General features: G+C 49.5%; 1 protein-coding gene across 1 annotated transcript in view; it reads right to left on the reverse strand.

The window, feature by feature from the left end:
- lrba (LPS-responsive vesicle trafficking, beach and anchor containing) overlaps positions 1 to 27701 on the reverse strand; it is a 178324-nt gene that overhangs the window by 27462 nt on the left and 123161 nt on the right. Inside the window, exons 41-47 of the mRNA XM_067249692.1 lie at positions 18486 to 18603; positions 18078 to 18180; positions 16516 to 16631; positions 16282 to 16394; positions 10996 to 11136; positions 9463 to 9582; positions 6122 to 6274 (exon numbers count right to left, since the gene is read on the reverse strand). Coding sequence (XP_067105793.1) covers positions 6122 to 6274; positions 9463 to 9582; positions 10996 to 11136; positions 16282 to 16394; positions 16516 to 16631; positions 18078 to 18180; positions 18486 to 18603 — 864 coding nt within the window. The remainder of the gene's footprint in view (positions 1 to 6121; positions 6275 to 9462; positions 9583 to 10995; positions 11137 to 16281; positions 16395 to 16515; positions 16632 to 18077; positions 18181 to 18485; positions 18604 to 27701) is intronic.

Consider the following 27701-nt stretch of genomic DNA (forward strand, 5'->3'; position numbering starts at 1 on the left):
TCATGCTCCTTCAGTCTGCTCCATGACATCACTTGAAGAGGAGAGACCAAGCAAAGGAGGAGGAGGGGGAGGGTCGTAAAATACAGAGCACGCAGTAAACATGTCTGCCCTCACGCATGACAATACCCCTTCAGTGAGCGCCGGCTGACGTTGACCAGACTCCCACAGCCCTTTCCCATCCAGTGGCCCTTTAGCCAGAGCCTTCCAGACACCCACAGCTGGATTAGCGCTAGGCTACGCTAAGCTAGGCTATGCTACATTAAGGTCTGCTTACTTTCGGAATGCTAAGCTAAGCTAGGCTAAGGTATCTGGGTTGTTTCTCACTCACTCACTCATTCACAGAAGCCAGGTCTGTGGTTAGCGATTGTGGTTTACCTCAGCTCTAACAGTCCCTGTGGGGGTCCTGGGAGCAAGGGGAAGAAAGCATTACGGGCGCCCCAGCTGGTGCCTGATTGGAGAGAGAATTGTGGGGACGAGAGGCGAATGTAAACAGCAGCAAACTTTGACCCCAAATGGCTGGTGGTCTTACCAGGGGAGCTGCGATGCCTGGTTGTGTGGGAAAAAGGCCGGAATGGTTCTCCCTCCCTCTTTCCCCCCTCACCGACATCTCTCGATGACACTTCACACAACCCCTTGTGATACCTTAGGGTAGAGTCGTAAATCCACGGAGGGAGGTTAGCTTGAGGTGTTTTCAGATATAGCCGCTGTAGGGCAGTGAAAGCAAACATGGCTTCAAAATAAGAGATATGACGAATAAAGAAATAAAACTTCAGCACAGAACTCGCGCCCCCCTCCTTGGCTTCAAACATGTAGGAATGCAGGACAAACAACTTTGGAATGTCAAAGTCACGTAAGTGCGAGGAGCTGTCAGCATATTGACTTGACGCACTTCAACTTTGTGCTGCTTTTGCCCCGAGTTGGAGGTGTGTGGGGGGGGTCTCAAGGGGATGGGAGCTAACATGATATGGCTCACATTGAAATGGCGAGCACCACAGCGTATGTTACGTTTATTACGGGGGGAGGGGGGTTCATTCAACTGACAGATGTGAAGAGAGTAGGAAAACTGTCTCAGACATCACGCTCGTTGCTGGACTCCACGGTTGCCGTGGAGTGGCCAGCGGGAAAGTAACCTGCCTACCTGGGCTAGTCTGAGGGCTACCTGTGCTGTGTGTGGTGCTTTCTGAGCTAGTCTGAGGGCTGCGTGGGCTAGTCTGAGGGCTGTGTGGGCTAGTCTGAGGGCTGTGTGGGCTAGTCTGGGGGCTGTGTGGGCTAGTCTGAGGGCTGTGTGGACTAGTCTGGGGGCTGTGTGGGCTAGTCTGGGGGCTGTGTGGACTAGTCTGGGGGCTGTGTGGGCTAGTCTGGGGGCTGTGTGGGCTAGTCTGAGGGCTGTGTGGGCTAGTCTGGGGGCTGTATGAAAGTTGTTGAGAGGCTGTTAGGTGATGGTGAACTGTGTTCAACTCTCTGTCTCCGCTTCAGCTTCTGTTCAATCGCTCAAACTGTTTTGGCACATTCAGCGTATCTCTCTCTCTCTGTGTCTCTTTCATCTCTGTCTCTCTTCTTTCTCCTTATCTCCTGAGAAATGAAGACCATTCTTTTCCTCCAATAACTACTAATAAGAAGAAATGTATTTATAACAATGTACTGTATGTCTAACAAACTATACTACACATTTACATGGATATCAATACCACATGTAAATACTACATAAAAAAATGTTCTTCTTCTTCTTAGTATATTTTTCTGAGTATAATGCAGATGTTGACCGAGCAGAACGATCTGATGTTTTGACGTACGAGTGCTGGACAGAGTTTCTGTGTTCTGTGGTCAGTCCCACCAGACAGTAGCCTCCCTGTCTCTGGAAAGTTAAGCTGGAGCACATGATCACCTGCTAGTTTGCTAATGGTAAACAGACCTGAGAGAAAGAGAAAGAGAGAGAAAGAGAGGCAGGAGAGAGAAAGACAGAGCAAGAGAGAGAGAGAGAGAGACAGAGAGAGACAGAGAGAGACAGAGAGAGACAGAGATAGAGTCGGACAGAAGATTCGTCATATATTGTGGAATGCCTGCAGGACATGACAGAGCCCAGAGACGTCTAGTTATCTGGCAAGAAGGGGGATCAAGTTCTTAACCTTTCCCTCGACCCCGTGGTAAAAACAACAATCGGAGCCCAATCTCTGTGTCACGGCACATCAGGATGTGTGTGAGTCTACATATCTGTGAGTGTGTGTGTGTGTGTGTGTGCATGCGCGTGTCCACTTTCTCTACAGCAGTTCTGTTTAAAATCCCACTAAGCCCCTCTACATCCCGAACCTATGTATTTACACACGGGGCAATGAGTCCTGGGGATGTGTAAGCCAGGGTCAATCAAGGAGCTGTGTTTAGGAGAACGTGTGCCTGTCTGTTTGTGTGCGAGTGTGCGCCGGGGTTGTGGAACGCGATGCCGTTGAGTCAAAGGCACGTGGTGCACTGTGCTTCAGAGCTGTGGACGTGGACGAGCCGGCCGTCCCCAGAAGTGCTTCCTATTCTCCACCTCACGGAGATCTCAGGCTTACTCTGCAAGGAGCCACACCTGTGTCTTTATATTCAACGCTATCACAGCCCCACCACACACATGCGCACACACACTCTATAAAACCTGCACAGCAATCCTTCTCTCCCTCTCATGCTCTCCCTGCCTCTCCCTCCCTCTCCACAACAACAAAAACAAACTGCCATTTAGCGCAGTGCTTCGATCCTTTACCGTGAGTGGGTTTTAATTGCTTTCCCAGATTGGGCTTTAATTAGCTGTTAATCATCTATGGCTCATAACGAGAGAGGAGACACGCTAGCACTCGAGAGACAGCAGGAGAGTATGTGTGTATGTGTGTATGCAGTCTGTGCCTGTATTGCTGGGCCATTAGGGCCAGACATGCTGGAGAGCCAAATAGGCCATTAGCTCCTTCCATCGCTCCTTTCTCCCTCTCCCTCCTTCTCTCCCCTCTTCTTTCTCCCCCTCCCCTCACTCTAACTCTAGCTCCAACCTTTCCCTCCCTCCCTCCCTCTCCTCTCATTTCTCCCTGTAGTGCCACAGTAGCCAGCTGACAACTCCTAATGCCAGCTATCTGTCATGACGCGCACTGTGTCGGCCCCACACCCCTCCGTTCATCCCCCATTTCATCCACCTCTCCAGGGAGGGGTGGGACTAATGGTGGCAGTATGTGCGGTATGTGGACAGAAGTACTTCAAGAAAAAGAAAAAAAAGAAGTTTGGGAGCTTCCGTTCAGCTGGACAGTTTAAAGAGTGATTCTGTCTAGACAGAAAAGGAGAGGACATGTCCATTCTGCTTCAAGACGACTCGCGTTATGGCTACTTTCATTCAAGAACAACAACCAAAAAAACATTTGCGAATAAACATCATGAAAAGATAAGATGTCTCATCTTTGTGATTTTGAGGACTCGACACCCGTGCAATGACACTACAACGCAGCATTGGATTGCTGCGAAGATGAGACAATGGCCTCCATCATGTGTGCAAAGTAGGTCTGAACACATGAAGCTGACTTGGAAACAACAGACGTTATTGTTCACAGTATCGCATTACTGAGTGGGGGACTTCAGTGTGTGTAGTCCCTGGCGTGTCGGTATGTCAGATATAACCTTACAGCTGAGTGTGTGAGTGTGCATCTCATATGGTGTCCCACAGGGACACAGGAAGCGGAGGGGGAAGGCCCCTAAATGGGCAGGTAAAAAAAAAGGTAATGATGTATGCAGGCTGATACAGGATAAGTGCAGGGTCGCTGGGATCAAGAGAATCCTTCTACCTTCACATAACAGTCCTCAGCGACGGAGTGTCGAGCTTAATAGTAAAACATAATTCAAAAATCTAAAAACATTTGATTCGACTAAATGCAGAAAAGTGGTATTTGCAGTTTGCCTCAAAACCAACGCTACTCGCCGAAAAGGTTTCCAAACAAAAGCTGTTTGTGAGAACCAGCTGCTGCTTGTGAGTACGCTTGTTAGAGGCAAGCAGACCATGTATCTAGCCTGCTGGGCTTGGCCGTGTGCACGGATCAATATCTGCACACAGCTGGGACAGGGCTGTATCGATTACCACAGGAACATATCTCAGTGTGTGTGTGTGTGTGTAGACCCTTTGGATGGGGCTAAATTGCATTTACGGTACCTTGGAGAGGCATAGTGTCAAACACCCAGGGGTGGGCTGGAAACTCCTCAGAGGAAATAAAAGACATGCATAAGCTGCACCGCGGGCTCTGCCCGTACGACAAGTTAAGGACCACAACAACCCTGACTCCCTCTCCTCCCTGTCGCAGAGCCCCCCTGTGCTACACCGTTTCATGTGTGAGTAAGTGTGACCAGTCCAATTGTCATTCCCCCCCCCCCCCCCCCCCCCCCCCCCCCCGGGGCTAATTAACTGTAGGGCTTAAGACTGTCTGGTTAGCTGGCCGGCTTGTTACTGTAGCATCAGCAGTTCCAGGCAGAACCATAGATCATGTGTCCAGCAGAGCTGTGGGTTCCACTGGTGCCTCTGCTGCTTCTGCAGATGGGCTGGAGCAGATATGAGTCCTGTCGGACCAGACCGGCCATCTGACAGCTCAGGCAGCCTGGGGGTGGGAGGGGGTTGTGTGTGTGTGTGAGGGGAGGTGATATGTTCTGCTTACATGTGGACAAGAGATCAGAGAATGCTTGAGAATGCATTTTATTTTATTTTTAAATGGGGGGGGGGGGGGGGGGGGGTTGTGTGTACGTGTGTGTGTATCTGCAGTATGGAGGGATATTAGAGTGTGGATGTGCGTGTTCCTGTGTTGGTCAACATGACATCAAATCCATACGCCTAGCTGTGCATAGTATACACAGAAGTGTGTGTAAAACACAACGTACACACATGCACACAGACCCGCTCTCTGCTCTCCCCATGGCTAACGTGACACAGCGTGTGTGTGTTATTAATGAGACTTGGTGAAATGAATGAAGGGATGAACAGCCGATGGCAGGTTATGGCACACATGCCTGGTGCCCATCCCTACTAGTGGAGAGGCCAGGAAGTGCTAGGAAGGGTAGTGAGTGCTGGTGAGCTTGGCTAGTGACAGGAAGCAGTGCACTCTGCTGGGGTAGTGAGTGCTGCTGAGCTTGGCTAGTCCATGAAAGTGGAGTACACAGTGGATGTACAGGTGAGGCATATCTAAAAATAATAATCTTCAGGAACAATGAAATATATTTGTATATATATTTGAATTTGGTATTTTCCAAGAATATTGGAATATATATATATATATATATATGCTTTTTTTTCATTTTTGATCAGCAAAAATCAAGTCAATTGAGTGCATCTAATAAAACACACTTCTATGTTTGTCTTTGACCAACGTGTTAATTTAAAAGGTAAACATTCAGTTTTTCTGGTATCTCTTGAACATAAATGACACTGAAACAGATATCCACTTTGGAATGACACTGTAAAAACAGTACATTGATCCTGTGAGCTTTTGACCTTCTCAACATCGTAAACTGGAAGGAATCTGTCTAAGCTTTCGCTGTGTGTGAAAGAAGAGACTGCAGTGCTAGAAAACTGACAGCAGGTCTGACAACAACTAAATATAAACAGGGTCTTTGTGCTTTAGGGAGATAGAGAGATCAGACATCAGATACTGCATCTCACACACACACACACACACACACACACACACACACAGGACACACTCAGGACATGGGGCGATGTTGGATAGTTTTGCCAGCAGTGCAATCAAAGAGCCGGAGCATATCCTAGGAGTGGGGGTCTCCGGTAACGGAGCGAGGAGGGGGGGGTGAGACAGACAGGAAATAGCACTATGTCTCTATGCATTAGCACTTCCTGCTAGGCAAGCGTGAGGACAGCAGAGCCTCCTGACTGAGCCTCAGAGACCAGCTCTCATGACAGGGGGAGGGGGGGGGGGGAGGAGGAGACGGGGGTTACGTACATGTTTGCTGATGGAAACTGACTCTGCACTGTCTGTGTGGTAGTGAGGGTCTTAACTTGTGATTATATAGCTTGCCTAATATTTTTGGCTCGGTGTTTTGACTGTGTGTGTGTATGAGTGTGTGTGTGAGTGTACGTGTGTGTGTATGAGTGTGTGTGTGTGCTGCTTACCAGCCTGTTGATGCGGACGAAGTCCTCGGGGCTCTTGGCCCAGGGCGGCAGCTCCACGTCAGACACCACCGTGCCGTCCTCCATCACACCCAGGTTGTAGTTGTTGGCGTTGATGAACATCTCCGGGAGGTAGTAGAACTCTGGGATCAGCTCCTGCACGGCGGGACAACACACACACACACACGCACGCACGCACACGCACACACACGCACGCACGCACACACACACGTAAAAAGAGATTGTTTAAAGACGGGTTACATTTTCCTAAACATGTTCAGATAGAAAGAGAGGTTAGGGGAAGATAAACGTAGATTGAACCTAAGTGACGGCGAGGGACCCTTGGTTCATCACAATCGCGTAAAAGAGCAGAACCTGAACCCTGATAAGCAGGAAGCGTGTGGAGAGTGGAGACAGAGATAATTAATTGGGGGGTGGGAGCTGTGTGTGTGTGTGTGTGAGGCTGTATGAATGGGTCTGTCTGAGAGCCTGAGTGTGCGCTAACCTGCTTTGTGTCTCTGTGCGTGTGTGTTGATGTTTGCCCGTGTGTGTCAGGGCCTTTAATCTAGGCTGCCAGAGTCGTCCCTCAGACAGACACACAGCGGCGGTTTGAGCAGTGCCATTACTCATGGAAATTACATCTCAAAGTTCAAGCTGGCTGGCTGCTAGCGCGCGTCAACGCGATAAAAGACTTCAAAAACACCGGCGCACGCATCCAACAGTGGCTGCTGGAATGTTGTGTGTGTGTGTTTTTGTTTCTTCTTCTTTTCTGTCAGAATAGAACATGTATGATATGCGAAAAGAAAAGAAAATGGCCTACGCCCAGTCCAATTCCTGTTATATATCGTCATGGATATGCACACAATCAATGTAGCCTACGTGGATGTTGCTAGAACACTTTGTTTCAACCTTTCTTCGTTACTAGATCACAATCTGCATGAACATAAACAGCAGGCTGCAAATGTGTGTATGAGCCAAAACATATTCAAATAAATCACCCAGATACAAAAAACATAAATTCAATATTAGTGTCTGTTTGCGTGTGGGCACGGGGTTGCTGGCAAACCCCTGTAACGTAAGCACACGCTGAATGATCGTAATTCTTGGCTACTTCGAACACGCAAACCATGACCCAGAAGACCCGCCGAATGTAAACTGTGGTCCTAATCGCGTACATCTCCTGTAGTGGAACACACTGCTTTCCCCCCGTTGACTAAAACAACTGTCAAGTGTGATCTATATCATATTCCGACTTGAACATAACCAAACAATGGGGTGAGATTTGTATCCATATTGCATTCACATATTAGAAACGCATACACATGAGACAACAGACTAGTAACTCTTATCCTTTAATTCCTCTGTAAAACAATAACAGTTATAAAGCCATAAGGTGATACAGTCTTCCGTTTGCTTTTAGAGTGAGTGGTGCTGGAGTTTGCTGACTGATGGTGGCCTACCTGATGGACAGTGCTTTAGAGTGACAAGCCGATAAGGTCATAGGGGATATCTGACCCGGCATGTTCTCTACACGCGCAAAGACCTGGCACAATGTTAAATACCAGGAATGCAAAAATTGAGATTTTGCTTTTTCTTTGTGAATGTAGCTATCATAATTTGTTATTGGCCTCAATGGCTTATAAAACAACAATTTTGGGGGATTTTTTGGTGGTCGGAAATAAGCTATCAAACAGGCAAAAAGAGCATCTGAAAGTTGCCCTTTTTTTCTTTTTACTGGCACAGAGAAAGGGACCAATCAGAGATGCAAACAAACACACTGGGCTTGAACCAACAAACCACTTCCTCACATGTGAACCCAGGGCACTCCAGCAGAGATGACCTGGGACACAAGGTCATGTGTTTTACAAGGGCTCCTGCTCCACCCGCTCCACTAGCGCAGGTCTGCTGTAAATGTGTCCCCCCCTCCTTAGCTTGGCAAACACACACACACACACACCTCTTAACAAGGTGTGGAAAATATGGTAGTGGGTGTATTCAGATGGGGAGGGGGGTGGGCTGACGTCCCATTATGTGCAGTGGCCCCTGCTCTGGCTTGGTCAGGGGCCAGTCACTGTGATCCCCAATCCTGTCCTGTCACGGGTCAGTGCAGGGGCCAAGTCCCCCCTGCCCCCCTACCCCCAGCACTTCTACCACTGTCTTTCCAAGTCCCCCCTCCACCCTCCGATGCCTTTGGGGCAAAGGCAGGGGGTTAGGGGCTGGTGGGGGGTGGATGTGGCCCTGGAGGTCAGGCTAGCGTCGCCTGGGCTGCAGACAGACTGGGTGTGGGGGGGGGGCTTTAGCTAACCTATAATCCCCCCCTCCCCCTTCTTTAAAACCAAACACCAAGGCCTTTTTTGAAACACAGGGTTTTATATAAATGGCGCTGAGGTTAGTGCAATTTAGCATCTTCGGTTGACACTTCTCATAGCAAATTTCGGTCTGTATGCGAGTATGACGGGAGAAACCATGCTAATAAAGTAGTCGGAATTTCAGTTAGAGTGTGTTTTCAAGCTTATGTTGGGGGCTGGCCTTTGAGCAAACTTTAAGGCTGACCAGCTATACATGTATTAATGTTAAAACACTGTCTGTTCCACCCTGGGGCGTCAGATACAGACAATAATCTAACTCTCACTGGGCTGCGGGGGGGCAGAATGCAATCGTTAGCTCTCAAGTCCGACCCCCCACCCTTCCATCCACCCAGTGACCCACTGCGAGGGGAGCAGGCCCGTATCCACCTCCAACACAAGATGGCCGCCGCCTGTAGTCGTAAATGTTTTTTTATTGTAAGGAGGGAGATGGGGTTGCTTGTTAAAGGGCTGACTGGGAGGGGAGGGGGGGACTGAACAGTCAGACTCAGACAACCTCGGAAAGTCCAGGGTATGGGTGCCCTTTCCGACAAAGGTTCAAGTCTAGGTTAAGGCTGACTGAAAGTTCGGGCAGGGAAGGGGGGGGGGGGGGGGGATTAGCACTGAGGCTTTGATCAGCAGCCTTGCAGCATTCATGGGTATTATGATGTGATTGGTTGTGACCAAAACTGTGTGTGTTTGTCTGATAGTCTGATAGTTTCTGACACTGGGTATCTCCTTCGCTAGTTGGGCTGTGTCTGGTTCCTTGAAAGATCCCATTTCAACACAAACCAAATCAAGGCGAAGTATAGCTGGATTCCTGTCTGGTCATGTGATCGACACAGTCCCAACATTGACCATGATGGGGATTGACTGAAAGCTTGGTTGGCCGGAGAGAATTCCCCCTGTGTGTTTGTGTGTGTGTGTGTGTGTGTGTGTGTGTGAGAGAGTACGTGTTCATGTGTGTGTGTTCATGTGTGTGTGTTCACGTGTGCCTACCTTGACGTCAGAGGTGTCTCTCTGGCAGTTCCTCCAGGCACGGGACACAGAGGAGAAGGTACGGTCAGCGTGGTCAAATTTACCGCCTTGAAAGTTGAGGAAGAAGGTGGTGAAGGGCTCCTGCGGAAAAACAAATCTCTATTAACCAACGGCATACTTCTAAGATAACTGCACATCTCTAAATACAATTTGATTGTTTATTTAACATCCACAATGTTAAAATTCAGGGTTGGGTCTAATTATACTGTCTTGTCACGCAGGAATCCTGATTATCTTTCCGATCTGGGCGATCTTTGATGTTCATGGGCCAAGGCGAGTGGCGACAGACAGTCTAGCCCAGGCTTTTGACACGTCCCTTTTGAAGAACCAGTGAAACCGTTGAGTTTCCTCGGTGCCCAATTACCGCCGGTCTGGGGTAGAGCCAAGAGCCAAGAGACACACGTCGTTGTCGTGTTTCTAATCGCGCTTAATCTTGTTTGCGTCGATCAATACAGTCTCCCTGAGACAACCGGCACCCAGAGTGAGATGCACACAATTAGCTAGGGTGAGAGAAGGAGGGGGGGGGGGGGGCAATTAAAGTCCAGGTCAGAGACAAGTTGGCCCCCATCCCCCCCACCCCCGTGCGTTACGCTGCTGATTTGGGCGCCTTTACCCTGAAGACACTTGAAAACAACAGGCTTTCGCTAAAGTGGATTTAGAGTAAGCCCCCTAATGATGTGGCCGGATCAATGGGCAGCTCCGCGGGGAGCCGTTGAGAAAGTGAGCAGGAGGGACAATTACAGGAAGGGCGCGCCACAATGGGCCTGGAGAGGGGTGAGTAACCCTCCTCTGTAAAAAGTAGTCCCTGGTGTGTGGTATTGTGGAAAAGGAAAGTGTTCAATATGGGGTCTGTAATATCTTCTCTGGTCAATGTTATGAGGGTTAACCAAATTGAATGTGTGTGTGTGTGTGTGTGTCTGTGCAACTGTTTGAGTGTTTGTGGGTTGGCACAATAATCAAAATGTAATGTTCTTCATTTCTATCACCTTTAATGGAGAAATGATTGCAGTAATATATCCATTAAGTAGGATAACTTCTGTTTAAATTGTAATCCTATTGTTTAAGTATTAATCCCACATATCATAACTAATGACCCTATCCCATGCACTGCTTCTCCCTGTGTTATTATGCACAGAAACGTATAAATAAATTACTAATAAAAACACGAGGGGGCCTTGTGAATAAGTTAGCATGCAGATAAGGCCTGTATTTCTCAGTGACATAAATCAACTGGAGCCTTTGTGTTCCCTGGCCCAATTATAAACAACAATTAGCCTGCAACATAGCATTGTACAAGCCACATGATGAATGGCTGCTATGTGTGACAGGTAGATATAGACTGTGTCATTACAGATCCATAGTGTAACCTGGTGTGGAAAGCTGGGGGGAAACCAATACATTCAAATCTAGATTTACGTAATAACGATTTCTCCTCTCCTTTTCCTTAGGATGTGATTGGGTGTCATACGTGTGTGTGTGTGTGTGATGACTTACGATGCGCAGCAGCCACATCTGGGTGAAGCTGGAGGTGGAGTAATGTGTGCCGTAGTGGAACTTGGGCACCTGATCATCTTCCCAGGATTCATAGCGGTCGGAGAAGAACGCAGCCCTCTTGGGGTTGAGAGCACCGACAGGCTGCAGGGAGAGGGAGGGAGAGGGAGAGGGAGAGGGAGAGGGAGAGAGAGAGAGAGAGAGAGAGAGAGAGAGAGAGAGAGAGAGAGAGAGAAAGATAGGCAGCGACGAAGAGACATGAATAGATAAAGGGAGAAACAGAAAGATAGAAGAGATGGTGAGATTGAGCAAAAAAGTGAAGAAACGGACAAGAGAGAAGGAAAGATAACAAAAGGGCAAGTGAATAATTAAACAACAAAAAAATGAAAGAAACTCTTTCACATTCAAACAGCAAACCTTGAAAGACTAGTCTACGCTTCAAATCACCACGGCAACCTCTCCCGTAGTCTCAAATGAATATTAGATGCTGTTTGCTTTTTAAAAGATCAATCCGTTTTCAACAGAGAACATTTCGGAGCGGCAGTGGAGAAAAAAAAAGAAAAAAGGGAGAGTTCCCTGCAGCCAGTTCTGTCAGAGAAAACAAATGTGCTGCGATGAAAGGGGGCCTAGGAACATCAATAGTCAGAGCAGGTGGGTTCCTTTTTTATTTATCAATCTGTAGCTAATACACTGGTAGGCTGCAGTGCCATTGTAGTCTTCAGAATGGATTGGTTGCATTAATTTTCCATTGATCTCCAAAAACCAATATCCCTGCCGACTCTGGACATTATTTAAATGCTCATTTACAGAAATCGCTATTTTTTTTCTTTTTCCGCCTCACCCAGTTCAATTTGTATTAGTTCTTCAGTGTGTGTGTCCTCCTCTTTCTCTCTTTTCATCATCCCTCTCTCTCAAACACACACACCTCCTCCAGATCAATGGTAATGGAATGATGGTCTTTTGAGGATGGGGGCCCTGTTATGGCGATCGATCGCCTTTCTCTAATATCATAGGGCTGTCGGGAGTGTGTGTGTGTGTGTGTGTGTGGGGGGGGGGGTCTCATCCGGGCCAAAGCATAGATATTGATCTGCGTTGCTTGCTACTGTGTTGTGTGATCTAGTGCTGTGTGCGTCTGTGAATGTGTTCACAGTGTTGTGTGTGTGCGTGGTGTGTGCGTATTCGTCTGTGGCGATACGTCTGCGCTGATGCTCAGAACCACTGTCAATTATCCTCCCACTCCCACAATCACTGAGAGAACACACCAGCACACACACACACGCACGCACGCAGAGCAGCGCCTCATGCCGACACACAGGGCAGGGCTGACAGTGACACACTGTGGGCTTACTCAGGGCCACTGGGGGTGGGAGCACACACGTTGAATTATACATGACTCTGATTTATAGCTGTAATAACCATGGGGCTCATTACTAAAAGAAAAGGGAAGAGGAGGCTTAGAAAATAGAAAAGAGAGAGTGTCCTGGCTGCAGCGGTAGGAAGATGAGTAGAGTGTGTGTGTGTGTGTGTGAGCACCACTTTGTTTACTGCCGTAAATTACCCGGCGTGGCGGCGGTACAATAGAGCGCCGCTGACAGCGCCCGTACATCAGGGTCGTCCCTGGCAACGCACTGATGGAGAGAGCGCGTCGCCGCCCGCCGATTGGGCTAATATGTCGCGGCGGCTGGTGAGGAGGAGCGCCCTGACGGATGAAGCAATCGCACAAGTTTTAATTAGACGACAGAGAAAGCCTCCGCACGGGAGGGGGAGGGAGGTGCGGGGTGCTTTAATTGGAAAGCAATCTCGGATTCGTTTTAATCCGGGGTTTATCAATGGTTTTGTTTGGAGCTGGATGTTTCCCTAGAATGATGTCCAATTAACCGGGAGGGTCCACAGTAACTACAGCTGCAGTATGTGAGGTTTGCTGGGTTTTTAAATGTTCTCTGTGGAACTAGAACGAACGGGACAGGGAGAGAGAGAGAAAAGGGCGAGAGACCAGCAAAAAGAAGAGAGAGAGCGAGAATCAGTGTTGCATAACTTGAACACTGTACCCGAACATTCAGGTCTGTCAGAATGAAACCGTGTTATTATCCTGACTATGTTATCTTGGAGGATTGGGGTGGGGGGGGGTCAGCATTTGATGTCGGGGCGAGGTTAGAGTTTATGATAAGATAGTCCCTCTGGGGGGTCAGGAGTGCTCTGGCAGGGCGAGGGCGGGGGGGGGGGGGACATAAATTTGCGTCGCTGCATTCCTACCGGGCGAGCTGACAGTGTGTGACACCGGGCTGTTCACGGCAGGCCTGCTTCTCAATGACAGCAGAGGTCTGACTTGACCTGTTTCTATCAGAGGGACTCACGCGTGGGGATGGAGGGAGGGATGGAGAGAGGGATGGAGGGAGGGATGGAGAGAGGTATGGAGGGAGGGAGGGATGGAGGGAGGGATGGAGGGAGGGATGGAGAGAGGGATGGAGGGAGGGAAGGAGCGAAGGAGGGAGGGAGGGAGGGGGGAAGGATGGATGGATGGATGGATGGATGGATGGAGGGAGGGAGGGTGGGATGGATGGATGGAGGGATGGATGGATGGAGGGAGGGATGGATGGAGGAATGCATGGAGGGGAGTCAGATGGCTGAGCGGTGAGGGAGTCGGGCTAGTAATCTGAAGGTTGCCAGTTCGATTCCCGGCCGTGTCAATTGACGTTGTGGGTTGGAGGGAGGGATGGATGGAGGGATGGAGAGAGGGATGGAAAGAGGGAGAAAGCAAAGTGGTGGGAGAAGGAACAAGACACAAGAACATGCAGGAAAAGAAAATCTCTCAGATGGAATGAAACAATACTGAATATAAAGTAAAAGGAGCAAAAAGCAAAGGCAGGAAAAGAGAGATAGAGGGAGAGAGGAAGGGAGAGAGGAGGAAGGGAGAGAGGGAAGGGGGAGAAGACTAACATAACAACAACAAAAAACGTGTAGAAGAGCTGAAATGATGGGGGGGGGTGCACACCGGCGTTTGCCCTTTCCAGACACGTCTGTCTGACACGCTCGGCTGGTCATACACTGATATCACGCATGTCAACAGCATGAATAAAACACATGTAATAAAGATTGGCCGACCTCCCTCTCTCTTACTCTCTCTCCTCAGTCCCCTCGCTATTAGAGGAGAACGGGAAGGGAGGTGGAGAGGGGGAAAAGGAGGAGGAGCAAAGAGGTATGAAAAAGGCTGGGGTCTCTTCTATTTCCTTGATCTCTGGTTTTCTATCTTTCTCGCTCGCTCGCTCTCTCTCTCTCTGTTCCTTGTTCAGTCTCTCCCTGGGGCGTTGAGGCTTGACTGAGTACAGAGGCTGAGCTGTCCTGGCTGTAGGGGGAGGGAGGGAGGGAGGGAGGGAGGCAGGGAGGGAGGGAGGGAGGCAGGGAGGCAGGGAGGGAGGCAGGGAGGGAGGGAGGGAGGGAGGCAGGGAGGGAGGGAGGGAGGCAGGGAGGGAGGGAGGGAGGGAGGGAGGCAGGGAGGGAGGGAGGGAGGGAGGGAGGGAGGGAGGGAGGCAGGCAGGCAGGCAGGGAGGGAGGGAGGGAGGGAGGGAGGGAGGGAGGGAGGGAGGGAGGGAGGGAGGGAGGGAGGGAGGGAGGGAGGGAGGGAGGGAGGGAGGGAGGGAGGGAGGGAGGGAGGGAGGGAGGGAGGGAGGGAGGCAGGGAGGGAGGCAGGGAGGGAGGCAGGGAGGGAGGCAGGGAGGCAGGGAGGGAGTGTGGAAAGAGAGGGAGACAGAGTGGGAGAAAGAGCGAGGGGGGAGGGATAAAGAGGGAGAGGGAGGGAGACAGAGAGAGGGGGGAGAGAGACAGAGGGAGAGAGACAGAGGGGAGAGAAAGAAGGAGGGGGGAGGGATAAAGAGGGAGAGGGAGGGAGACAGAGAGAGGGGGGAGAGAGACAGAGGGGAGAGAAAGAAGAACAGGGAAGCAGCAGCTATGGCTGTCATGTTTCAGCCTGCTGGTCAAAATGAAGGCCAAACAAACGGAGGAAGGAGGGGGGAGCGCGCTCAGTGGGGAACGGTACACTGGGGATGGAGGGATGGAGGAAAGAGTGGAAGAGAATGCTGGTCAAAGGAGGATAGCTTAAAGGATGTCAGCCTGTCTGCCTGTCTCTCTGTCTGCCTGTCTGTCTCTCTGCCTGCCTGTCTCTCTGCCTGCCTCTCTGTCAGATTACAGATCCATTATAGTAAACCATTGACCACAATCTAAATAATACAATAAAATGAACAGTTAAAAAGGTGTTCCCCTTCTGCCTAGAATAAAGGTCCATTCCATGAACCAGACACCTTGGCATTCCAGCCAAGCGTAGAGAGAGACCTACTTGGCCATCTTGAACCAGGGTGGCCCTGGTGTATCTTCACTAAGAGGTATCCAGGTACCTCTTCTCCCTGCCCCTCCACAGCCCCCCCCACTCCATCCATTACAACTCCTACTTTAGTTTCCGGGTTCCTTCCTGGACCTTAGCTGATTTATTCGGCCATTTTAGCTGCACGCTGGAACCAGACAGGCGCTCCGTCACCTGGCTCTGAGGGTAATCCTCTCTGTCCTCCCGCCCGGGGGCTGAGAGACTGATGTGCGTGTGTGTGTGTATGGCTGTGTGTGTGTGTGTGTGTGTGTGTGTGTGTGTGTGGGGGGGGGGGGGGGGGGGTATACAGAACAATTGATGGCCGGACTGGGCGCCGGACACTGTCAGAGCTTTGTAATGGGGTGTGGTAGCTTTTAAAGGCGTAATGTGTGTTTGTGTATGCGTGTGTGGTTGTGTGTGTGTGTGTGTGTGTGTGTGTTGGAGAGGGGATGGGTACTGTAAGACATATTCTATTGTTCGAGGGGGCAGCATAGAGGCACTCTGGAGAGCATTCCTTTACATTAGGGTTAGGAGTGGGGGTTCAGTGCTTTCGGTTGATAGTTGGTGGTGAGGAAGAGGAAATAGAGAGAAAATGAGAGAGAGGAGGGGGGTGGAGGTGATGGAGAGAGGGAGAGACAGGTAGGAGAGCAGTGGTTGCTTGTCTCCCAGGGTCTCTCGTGTACAGACTGCTGAACAGAGATGGCTATCAGCCAGCAGTGATTAAAGAGGCGGCTCACTAAACAATGATCAATCGCAATTACACTGCCACCAATCAGGCCCGGAGAGTCATTAACACACACGAACTTGCAGACACACACACACACACACAACTGTTTCTATAACAGGCTGGATGTGCAGGGCTGGAGGTTGGGGCAGACAGGGATAATGGCTGCGATCCTACCCAGGGTAGGGGGCTCTGTCCTGGGCTACGTTACCTTGGACAGGTCCCTGTAGTTGCTGGGCAGGGTGAGATCCAGGTCCTCTGTGTCATAGTTGGTGATGACCCAGGGGAAGACAGGGTACTGGTTGAGGTCATTGAACGTGCGACCTGGGATGATGGGAGAGAGAGAGGGAAAGAGGCATTGGTTACATTTTCTATGAATAGCATAAATACTGTAGTGAACTGTTGGTGGACAGCGTGTGTTGACGTCAGGTAAAGGTGGTCTTACCAGAGATAGTGTTGAGGAAGATGAGGTACTCAAAGTTGGAGATCTCTCTGCGCTGCCAGCGCTGGGTCATGGTGGAGGCCTTGTACAGCTGCTTAGGGCTGGCCAGGGTAATACGTCTAAGAGCAACACAGGAGAACAGTGTGAATGACACAGTGAGGGAGGGTGTGTGTGTGTGTGTGTGTGTGTGTGTGTGTGTGTGTGTGTGTGTGTGTGTGTGTGTGTGTCGACAGAAAGTTGCTGGTTGTTAGTTAAATTGTTTTGGCAATGGATATGAAGAACTTGCTTATGATATCTGTAAATGACTGATGAACCAAGCATGTTTAAGACAGTCTCAGTACAGTAACTATTGTAATTTGATCATAAAAAGCCGTAGGCACTAATAAACCTTAAAATATAAATGCTCTGGTATGAAATATTTATTGATGTTATAATATATAGTTAATTAAGAAGAAAAATGTGCAGTAAACAGACTGACTGGTGATTTCTTCTCTCCCAAGCAAAAACACACACACACACTCGTGCAATAACACTCTCACACACAGACACACACACACACGAAGGCCCCCCAGAGCATGATGTGTGCTGGGGACTAAAACAAATGACCCCCAATCCAATTAAAACAAAGGCAAATGATGGAATTAATCACTGTCAGGAGTGTGAGATTATAGTCATTAGGCCTCTAGAAAGTCAAAATGTGCCCTTTGCTGCTACACGGTTTACCTCACGACACTGAACAAGCGCTACTGCGACACCACCATTTTACACACTGGCGTCTGTATTTTCGGGCTACTATCGTATTCTCGAACGGCCTCTTCCTGCATTAAAGGCAAATTTCAGCGAGTATAACGAGTCTTCATTTGAATATTTGTTCAATGCTGCATGAACATAAAAAATTATGCCGGTCCAACAACTGATGTGGAAGGATATGTTTAGCGTTGGCCGCTACACAAGAGAACTGTGGCGCATGCTGGGATATTTGAGCTACAACAGCAAAAGAGCTAGGCTACGGCGAATATTTGACACATTGAGGGGGAGGAGAAGATGGTGGGGGTAGGGAGGGGGAGGAGGTTCTGCCCTGCAGGGTGTCTGGCCACTGCGGGTATTTATTTCTCATGGAGGGAGATAAATAAATGAAGTGGACTGTGTTTGTGTGAAGCCAATTATGCTAACGTTAGACCTAGGGTGTGGAGAGAAGGGAAACCAGCCCCTCTGTGTGTGTGTGTGTGTGTGTGTGTGTGTGTGTGTGTGTGTGTCTGCATGCATGTGTGTGTGTGTCTGCATGCATGTGTGCAAGCGTGTGTTGAAATGGGGAGGGGGACATTGTCTAACCCCACGACACACCTCGTGTTTGTGTGCATAAGCCAACCTCTAGATATCTCTCTCTGGTTGTTATCTCAGAACACACTGAAGCGTGACGGTATGAGAGTGTATACACACACTAATCCTCTCCCCCTCCCTTCCCCTCCCCATAGCAGTGTATGGAGCGTCAATGGACAAGAGTCAGAGCAGAGACCGGAAATAACGCCTTGAAAATCCATGTTAAGGTGTGTGTGTGTGCTCACCTGGTTTGTGGGAGGCCAAAGTTGGTGCCCACCCCTACCCGAGGAAGGCAGTGGACCACCTTCTTGACCATGGCTGGGTCTGGGAAATTGAACATGACCGCGGCTGCGGAGCGACAGAAACCAGACGTGTGGTAAGGGACCAGAACTTTCTAAAACTACCAGTCTCCATGCAACATTCCACTGCAACATTCCATGATCCTTAACTTTTTGTTATTACTATAATTATTACTGTATGTATTGCTGTGTAGCTACATGGTTGTTAAAGTAATGTAAAGTAAAGAGTTGCCCCAAAAAATTGCTTTTCGAAATATCTCAGTAAGTCCTGTTTTCCAAAGGATAGAAGGAGCTTAAGAGTAAACAAAGGAGACTAGAGTTCTAGTGTCCCCTCCGGTTCCCCTGGGTTCTTACTCCTGTTGGCCATGAAGATCTCCAGGCTGGTGTTCTGGAGCAGGTAGCGCCTGGAGAAGATGGCCCGGATCTCCGTGAACAGCCATTTCCCATGGAGCCCCTCTGTGTAGGCCAGGATCTGGAGGGGAGGGGAGAGAGGAGAGGGGAGGGGAGAGAGGGGAGGGGAGGCATGAGAGGGGAGAGAGAAGAGGGGAGAGAGGAGAGGGGAGGGGAGAGAGGAGAGGGGAGAGAGGAGAGAGGGGAGGGGAGGGGAGGGGAGGGGAGGGGAGGGGAGGGGAGGGGAGGGGAGGGGAGGGGAGGGGAGAGGGGAGAGAGGGGAGGGGAGAGAGGAGAGGGGAGAGAGGAGAGGAGAGGGGAGAGAGGGGAGGGGAGAGAGGAGAGGAGAGGAGAGGAGAGGAGAGGAGAGGAGAGGGGAGGGGAGGGGAGGGGAGAGAGGAGAGGAGAGGGGAGGGGAGGGGAGGGGAGGGGAGGGGAGGGGAGAGAGGAGAGGGGAGGGGAGAGAGGGGAGGGGAGAGAGGAGAGGGGAGAGAGGAGAGGAGAGGGGAGAGAGGGGAGGGGAGAGAGGAGATAGGAGAGGGGAGGGGAGAGAGGAGAGGGGAGAGAGGAGAGGGGAGGGGAGAGAGGGGAGAGGGGAGAGAGGAGAAGGCCGTGTGTTAGTTCATTCATCACACCCTGACGACATGTCGTCCGGGCCGACACGATTAATGTTTATTATTGATCAGCCTCTATGAAAAAGAGATTCCTTTATGAAGAGAATGAGGCCCATTCAGCAGGAGGGAGGGCAGGGGAGGCAGGCATTTAGTTCACTAAATACTAATCACTATTTCAGACAGCCGTTACCGGTTATCCTCAGTTAAAAAAACGGATTCTTGTGTGATATGACTGGAAAACACACACAATCGCGTACACATAGCAAACAGACACCACAGCAATGGTAGTTGTAGAATAGTGTAAGATATCGAGTTTGACAGCGCTTTAAAAGGACGGCGTCCTGAGTATAGTTTATGCTAAACAATCCATTAGCTTGTGTTCTGTAACAAGGGGACTGACACCACAAGAGGTTAAACAGCTACCGCAACCCCCCAAAAATGCTAAAATGAGCCAGGCTTAATCTCTCTCCATGGAGACGGCACCGGTTGTCAGAGTGACTTGTCCTGACGCCTGTCAGACGACTTGACAGCCCCAGATGTCGGGCCCTGCCCCTGCGATTCATATACTAGTTAATCCCGTCTTTAGCGCCTGCGCTAACCCACTTAACGCACTGAGCTTTGTTGACTACATTCTTTATCAAATTGTTTCACTCTCTCTCCTTTTTTGGGGTTTCCAAGAAAGAAGGGAAGTGTTGGAGATGCAGCAGGGTCACTGAGGGTTGTCACTGAGGGGTTGGGAGCGGTGGTGGCATTAATACAAAAATATTCAACCCCAAGCTTGTGTGCACCAAGACTAGCGTTAGCTCGCTTCAAGGAGCTCATTAAGGCAAGGTGACAGTGGAGAGGACCAGCTGGGGCCCTTATCTGGGAATGAACTGGTACTCTCTCTCTCTCTCTCTCTCTCTCTCTCTCTGAGGAATAGGGGAATAAGATCTGACTGCACTGCAGCCTCACTTCAAAGTCTCTTGAGTTCAATTAAACGTGGATTAGGGCTGGGAGAAGCTACCTAGTTCTACCCATCCGCCAGACTCCTGCCATCCCTCCCCTCCCCTAAAAGGGACCCAAGACGACCGTACCAGGCCAGCGGCAGCCTGCTACCATGGCAACACTGTCACAATGCCCCCCCCCCCTCCTTCCCCCCAACCCCAAAACAGTGGCTTAACATGGCCAAGAAAGGCTTTTCCTTACCTTCTATCAAAACACAGGTTTGTGGACATTCGCATATATATTTCTGCATATATATATATATATATACATTGGTATATGAACATTAAAAAGGTAATCTAGAGATGGTAGGCTACAATTTTCCTCTGCATGATTTCTTGCTTTGATTTCTCCATGTGTATCTCTTACTGGTCTACCCGCTGGTCTCCAACCCGTCGCCAGACATGCCTACTTATGACCCCTGCTGGAGCTATGTTGACGCACTGCACAGTACACACCCTCACCCCGCCATCATCCCCACCTACCAGCAGAGCATGACACAAACATGGATGGGGGAGGAGGGGGCGGGGGGAGAGACTGAGAAAGACTACTGATGTCACTATTGATACAAGAGAAGACCTGAATTAAGAACCTGTCTTATTCACCCATGTTATCTGGACAGTAATCTGGAGAGGCAGTGATGGAGCCACGCCAAGCCTCCGCGACGCCGTGGTAACCAAGCGTTTTCCCAACCTCACATCTAGGCCCACGCTCACGTCCGAAACAAGACCTTGACACGGATCCTGAATGGCTTACACAAACAGCCAGCGGGTGGGCCTTCAACCCCACACCTCCCCTCCTCCCCCCCCACACCTCCCCTCCTCCCCCCCCACACCTACCCTCCTCCCCCCCTCCCCCACCCCCCCGCTCTATCGCAGGCTGTCCGCCAATGTGACGGGAGAGTTATGACAAACCGGTGCAGACAGGGGATCGGTCTGATTTCTCCATTGGCTCTGAGGACAGGAGGGGGCGTGGCTATCAGGTCTCCTGCTGCTCCAAGCTTTGCATGCGAGGTTACGACTGGAACAGACCTGTTTCAGTCAAGGAACGGAGTTTGCGTGTCTGCGCGTGTGTTTGTGCGTGAGTGTGTGTGTGTGTGTGTGTTGGAGGCCGGGTAGACCCTTTGGCTGCTTGTCTGCGTGGCACAGAGGGCTAACTTGATGATGTAACATCGCTGGTTGGCGGCCGAGATGGATATGACAGTGCGCACAGGCGCTTCGCAAGTTGACCTCAAGTCGGACTGACGAGTCTCGGAGCTACGTAAATAACCGTCCGCTTGCACGGGGATCACTCTCTCCATCACTGCCATCGCCACCCTGTCCCCTTGCAGATGAAAAAAAGGGGGCGGGTTTGGAGTTATGTCTGCGTACGCTTCCACAGGGAACGATTGTAGAGGTGAGGGGATGGGATGTGCGCAGCTCTACAGAGGGATATGAGAAGGAGTGTCCATCCAAGAGGATGGAAAAGAAGATTTGGGGCCTCACTTCAATACTGAGGTGCAGGAAGTTAATTCTGTGTGAGAGGATAAGACATTCCCAGGGTTTTCACGGGTGATGATGCAACACCACAGAAGGACATGCGACCTTTATTAAGACCCCATCAGCGTTGGCTGCAGGTGTGTGCATTATATGAAGCTTCACCAGTCTACATTGTCTGGAGGTGAACATCAGTCGCTCCCTTTTCCCATCTTCTCCTCTGTCTTCCTCCATCTCCCTAATCCTCTTCAACTCTCTCACTTTATTTCCCCTTCTCTTATTCTTTCTCCCCTCTCCCTCTCCCTCTCCAGTCCCTCCCTCCCTCCCTCTCACCTCTATGGGGGGCTCACAGACCTCAGGTGATTGGCCTGTCGACCTGACCCTCCGTTTACTGAATCGATGGCCAGGCAGCTCACCCACAATTCAGAGGGCCGACAGAGCAGGGAGAGAGGGCAAGCAGAAGGTGACATATGGCTACCTCCGCAGACAAACAGCTTATATCGACAACAAAAGGTGTTAGAAACGTGGTAAAGGGGACGGAAATATAAAATATATACATGAAATATGTATATGAGTCAATCTTGTTGACTTGAGGTGAGCAAGGACATTTTCAAGGACAAAAAAGTGGAGGCAGCAAAACTTCAAATGACTAAGCTGTGCGCACATTTGACTGGTTTTATATCACTTTTCTTCTTTCTATTGACACAGTTCTCTGACTTTCATGTCAAATGTTGCAGCCACACAAAAGAGGGGATGCAGCAAAACTGAAAATAAAAGCTTGAGACTTGATTGGTTGTTTTTCTCTCTCTGTCAGGGGAGCGTTGGGAGTCAGTCAACCTGTGTGTGTGTGCTGGGCTGGGCTGTTTGCTTCTGAAGCACTGTCGTTTGTCTCTGTCAGACGGCCAAACGGCAGCACAATGAAGAAGGACACATGAAGAGGGGGCTGTGTAGCTCTGCCCCCCCCCACACACACACACACACACACACACCACACACCACACACACACGTACGTATGGGGAACACACTCCAATCTCAAAGACGATTCTTGCCAATGGACACTCTCTATCAATGTCAACACTTCAAAATGACTACTCAACGCACAAGTACACTGACAAGCTTGAGCACACACACACACACACACACACACAGACACATATATATATATAGAAAGTCAGAAAAAGGTGCAGTTGTCAAGTGGGGCCACAATGTTTCTGTGACACAACTGAATGCCATTTAATTGAAAATGGCTCTTAACAGGATTGGACAAGTGAGTGCCCTGCCCTAGGTGGGTTACAAGACAAAAGAGGTTCTTAACAGCGTCCTCAGTTTGGCAGACAAAGGTAAGTGTGCTGGGAGAGATAAGACCCCCCCCCCTCCCCTCCCCCGCTGTCCAATGTAGATCTCACCCCAGTCACTAATAAAACATGTAATAAGGTTACATTACAATGCTCAATTTCAGACCTACGCAAGACCGTCTCTTATGTTAGCACACACGTGCCAACACGGGCCCCTCCCAGAGAAGGTTAGTGTGAGTGTGTTTGTCTGGGGAGGGGGTGTGTGATATTAAGATGGGGTACCTGAGTAAGTGGTGGTGGTGGGGGGGGGAAGGAAAAAAAGAAACAAGATGCATTTTTGTGGCCGATTGGTTTTAATGCAGCGCGTATGAGGTGATTGAAGTTCAATTTGTAGCCTGTTATTAAGCGTGTCCGCCTGGCTGCCTTGGTTAAAGGATAACGGATGAGGGAATTATTATTACCTTTTGGTCAAATGAAGTGGTGTGGGAGATAAGGTGATGAAATTAATGAGCGGGAGGAAGAGGGGTGATCCATCAACATCACCGTGGAGACAGGGGGGAGCAATGTTGGAGGAGGGGGAGCGATAGAATTCATTGCAGGGGGAGAAAGAAAAAAAAAAAACCTGTGGACTTATCAGTGTGTGGAATTGCTTTTTTGCATTTTCCCATAGCCGCTGCTACAATGCAATTCCCAAACTCTCATCACATCTACTTCCTCAACCACCACTAATAATTGTGATATGCACACGCGTGTGATATGCACACGCGTGTGAAAAGCCCATGTGTTGTTTTTCGGTTTCGTTTTTTCAATGCATATATGCATTGCAAGTTACACAAAGATCTAGAAACAGCCCACTCGCCCAAAAAATCTCTCCACGTGTAAAGTAGAAGCTAGCATTGAGCCTGCACCGCACGACATTATACACGCAGCTCCAGTCATGCCCAGGCATGTTCTCCTTCTCCTGCTTTTCAGCTCACCGACTGCAATATCAAATCAGGTGTGATCGCGGCAGCCGCGGGCTGGGACGCCGCCATCCCAGCACGTCCCCGTTTCCCCGCTGTACGTGCAAATGAATATGAAAGGGCATGCTAACGTGAGGCGACGGCTAGGCACGGCTAGGGCACCGCTCTTCCGAGGTTCGTCTGCTTAGGGGGCATCGTTTCCTCGGAAACCCCCTTGTGGAAACCCCTCCCTCCCATCTCATCCCAATCTCCGTTCCACTCCGGCACACCCGGTCTTGTCACCCCCGATCAGTGAATGAGTTCATCAGACTAACGAGCTGGCCCCTAACGAGAGGCTGATGCCCCAGCCTTGAGGACCAAGCGGGGTCCTCGTTGCAGCTGACAGGAGCACCCCACTCCCCCAACTCCCCCCCCCACCCCTCTGGAGCCAATTAGGATGGATTTTGTTGTTGAGTTTGAGTGATACCAGGGAAAAATGAAAGGGAAATACAAAGAGAGAAGCAGGGGTGGAAAAGTGTCCTCTCTTTCTGTGGAGGGTTTATTTTACACAACACTGCAAAAGTAGGAGTCGGACTGTACTTTCACACTAATCCAAAGTGTGCAAAATAGAACAGTTGGTCACCCTTCGTACCTCATCCAAGTGGAAAAGAATGTGCCCCCACAGTGAGAATTTGGAACCATGGGACCTCCACACATCGCCAACACATGACCCTACTTTCACATTCCAGAGGTTCCACTCAGCATCAGATGAAAAGGTACAGTACCACCATATGAAGCTGTAAAGAAAACTGAGGCGCTGCATACTGGAATCTTATGGCATCACCGACCAAGACTGTTCCTTCAATTAATCCGGCCAGGGGAGGATTTCTGTTGTTGGCCCTTGATTGATAGGCGGGATTGTTCTACCGTCATGTAACGGATTCAAGCTGTGATCACTGGTCAAATATAGGAGTCCATCTGCCTCAGGGGAAGTAAAACAAACTGCAAACGCTGAGAAAATAAACACAGCCTAAGAAGTCGCTGGAGTGTGAGAGAATTAAAGGAAAATAAACAGGCCCGGCTCACGTCGAGTGTGGAGCCGAGTTTGGGAAGCCTCTCGCTAACTTTGACAATGTTGCTAAATTTGAGGTTATACCCCTTGAAGGAAGTCCCCGTCCATTCAAAGGCTCTTTTGGGGCCATTTAGTTAGAATTTACCCTAATAGGGATTAAACTTTTTTTGTCCCTCTTCACAGTGTTTGCTAACAGGTTAGCCTTTTCACTTTCCCTCCGCTTGGGTGCTAGAGGCTTAGCCTTTTTAAAGCACGAACAAAAAAAAAGAAAGAAAAGAAGTCTTGTGTGGATTTAGGAAAATGCCGGAATGGTCCTGGGGTTAATTGGAGGAGAAGTGAAGCCTTTAACGCTTTGACTTATTAAACATTTAGCCTTTGTGCAGTGTGGAGCTAGGACAAAAGCCTCAGGAGAGAGCCTGTGTATAATAAGCTACCAAAAGCGGCATATGATAATGGTGGCAGCAGTGGGATTATAACACACGCCATCTTTTCTGGAAATCAGAGGTTCTGGAACCTGGCAAGATGGCGATCAGGCTGATACTGTGGCATTTCTCTGAGCCGTCTCTTCCTCAAAAGGATGGAAAGAAAGTGTTATTTTTGCAGGTAATTACACAAAGATAGGGATCAGGATGCCAAAGGGTAAACCCTCCAAACCCCCTCTTCCTCCTCTCCAAACCCCTTTCAGGGCCTACCATGCCCCCCCCCCCCCCCCCCCCCCTTCCTCTTACAGTTTAGGCTTAAGGCGCTTTAACCTTGGGGGCTGGAGAGGGCAGAGTTGGTGGTTCAGGGGTGACAGGGAACAAAAAGAGGATCAGGCTACATAAGTGAAGGGAAGAGAAGCGTGAAATGCGGCAGACATACGCAAATTGGATGGACTCCTTCTCTGCCCCCCTCTCTACCTGCAGGAGAGGAGCACGGCTATGAAACTGCTACGTATGGCCATGTGCAGCAGCTGTGGACGTTAGGGAACCTTGTTATGGCGACACTCTTAAACCATTCGAACGGCTCGTAAAAAGTAGCCTCTTCTGTCAGAAGTGACATTTCATCTGATGACCAGAACAAGAGCTTGGAGGCAAAGCTTTAGTGAACTGATAACCAATCCTTCTATTGGTGTCATCCATAAAAGGGTCTCTCTTCCAAGTAAAGTCATGATGGCTGAAAAAATGTGGATTTTGGCAACCGTCTGACATCACGGTGTCCTGGCACACCTGTTGTGATGGGAGAGAACAGACGTGAAAAGACATTACTTGATTTTGAACCCCCACCAGCACGGAAGAGGTCGGTCTTTTCAGGGGGACCTCAAAGGGCCGCAGAGAAAATCGAGGCGACAGCGCCCCGGTTTTTAGGTGCAAAGCGGTTCAATACCGGGCGTCATTGCCCCCCCCCGTTCTTCTCTAAAATCTGCAGCGCCTACTTTAGAAAGGTTCAGATGGCTAACCGGCGCCTATCGTATTCTCCCCGCTTGCACCCCCCCTCTTTGAGACTTTTTACCCTCAACTGGAGGGAAAGGGGGGGGGGGGGTCAAGGAACTTCACAGAGGTAAACTCTCCCTTAATCCTTCCATTGTCGCCATCATAATTGGATTGGAAAAGGGGTGCAGGGTGAAAGTACACCCCTCTGAGGGGAATTTGGGCCAGGGAGACTTGGGAGAGGGTTGGGCAGGGGAGCGACAAGGACAAGAGAGGAAAAGGCCTTCTTTCAAAGGGAGACCCTGTGGGGATTTCAGAGGCTTCTTACGTGACTCAATCGGAGCTAGGTTATCTGGGCTGAGTGTCATCCCTTTAAGAGGGTAACCACCCTAATAAATGACCCCTATACTCCAGAGACGGGAGTCTGAGGGTTTTTTAAAGGGAGTGAAGACGAGAGTCAACTAGCTAGTGATGGTGTTTAGATAACCTGTCTATCTCTGTTTGGAGAGTTTCCTAGAAATCATGACGACAGGAGGGTCAAAGCTTGATGGACCGTGCTTTGAGTTGAACCCCATTTTATAAATGTCAAACTATCAAATCAAAATTACAACTGATTTATTTGATTTGATTGTGTTAATCAAAATAACCTGCTACAGAGAATCAACAAGGGATACAAATAAAGAGATGAATGCAGAAGAGTTAAGGACGAATATGACAGACATGCCAACATAAACTGGGTGGGTTTGACAGCATCGGTCTGACATCAAATTAAAATGAGAGCATCGATATGACACCAGCCTGTGTCTGTACCAATACTGTCTGATGAACCAAGTATGTGTTTATGGGTTTACTCCTGCTATGTCTTTACAATAGAGCGACTATAAAAGGCTCTATGGTTCATGTCACGTGCAGGAGGAGGTCTTGGTTGACTGGCTATACTGGCTCCCCATAGAGGTGCCATTCCAACCAGACCGGATGGGTCATTAACTCTAATGGCAGTTGCACCGCCACAAGCCAACACATTGACATTTTAGTATCAGAGAGAGAATACCCGTGCAGTGGTATCACAACTGCAATATTACCTCAGAGCTCATCTGATGTGTAATAACTTCAAATTAGGTCACTTCTAATGTAATTCATTTGCAGTAAGAAAAATGTATTTTAATGCATGTCCAGTACATTAAAAAGGAATGTGCTGGTTATTAAAATGTGTTGTGAATGCAGCACATTTTTCATCTGGCTTTGAAGTTGTGTAGTTGACCTGGGATTTTAAATGGGGAACAAGCAATTCCTCGTCTTATGTATCTTCTAAAGAGTCTAAACCTAAAAGAGCTGAAATTACTGAGGTTCCCTGAGGTATCCCAATCAAAATCACCCCAGACTGAAAAA

Source organism: Osmerus mordax, chromosome 14, assembly GCF_038355195.1.
Source record: "Osmerus mordax isolate fOsmMor3 chromosome 14, fOsmMor3.pri, whole genome shotgun sequence".
NCBI lineage: Eukaryota > Metazoa > Chordata > Actinopteri > Osmeriformes > Osmeridae > Osmerus > Osmerus mordax.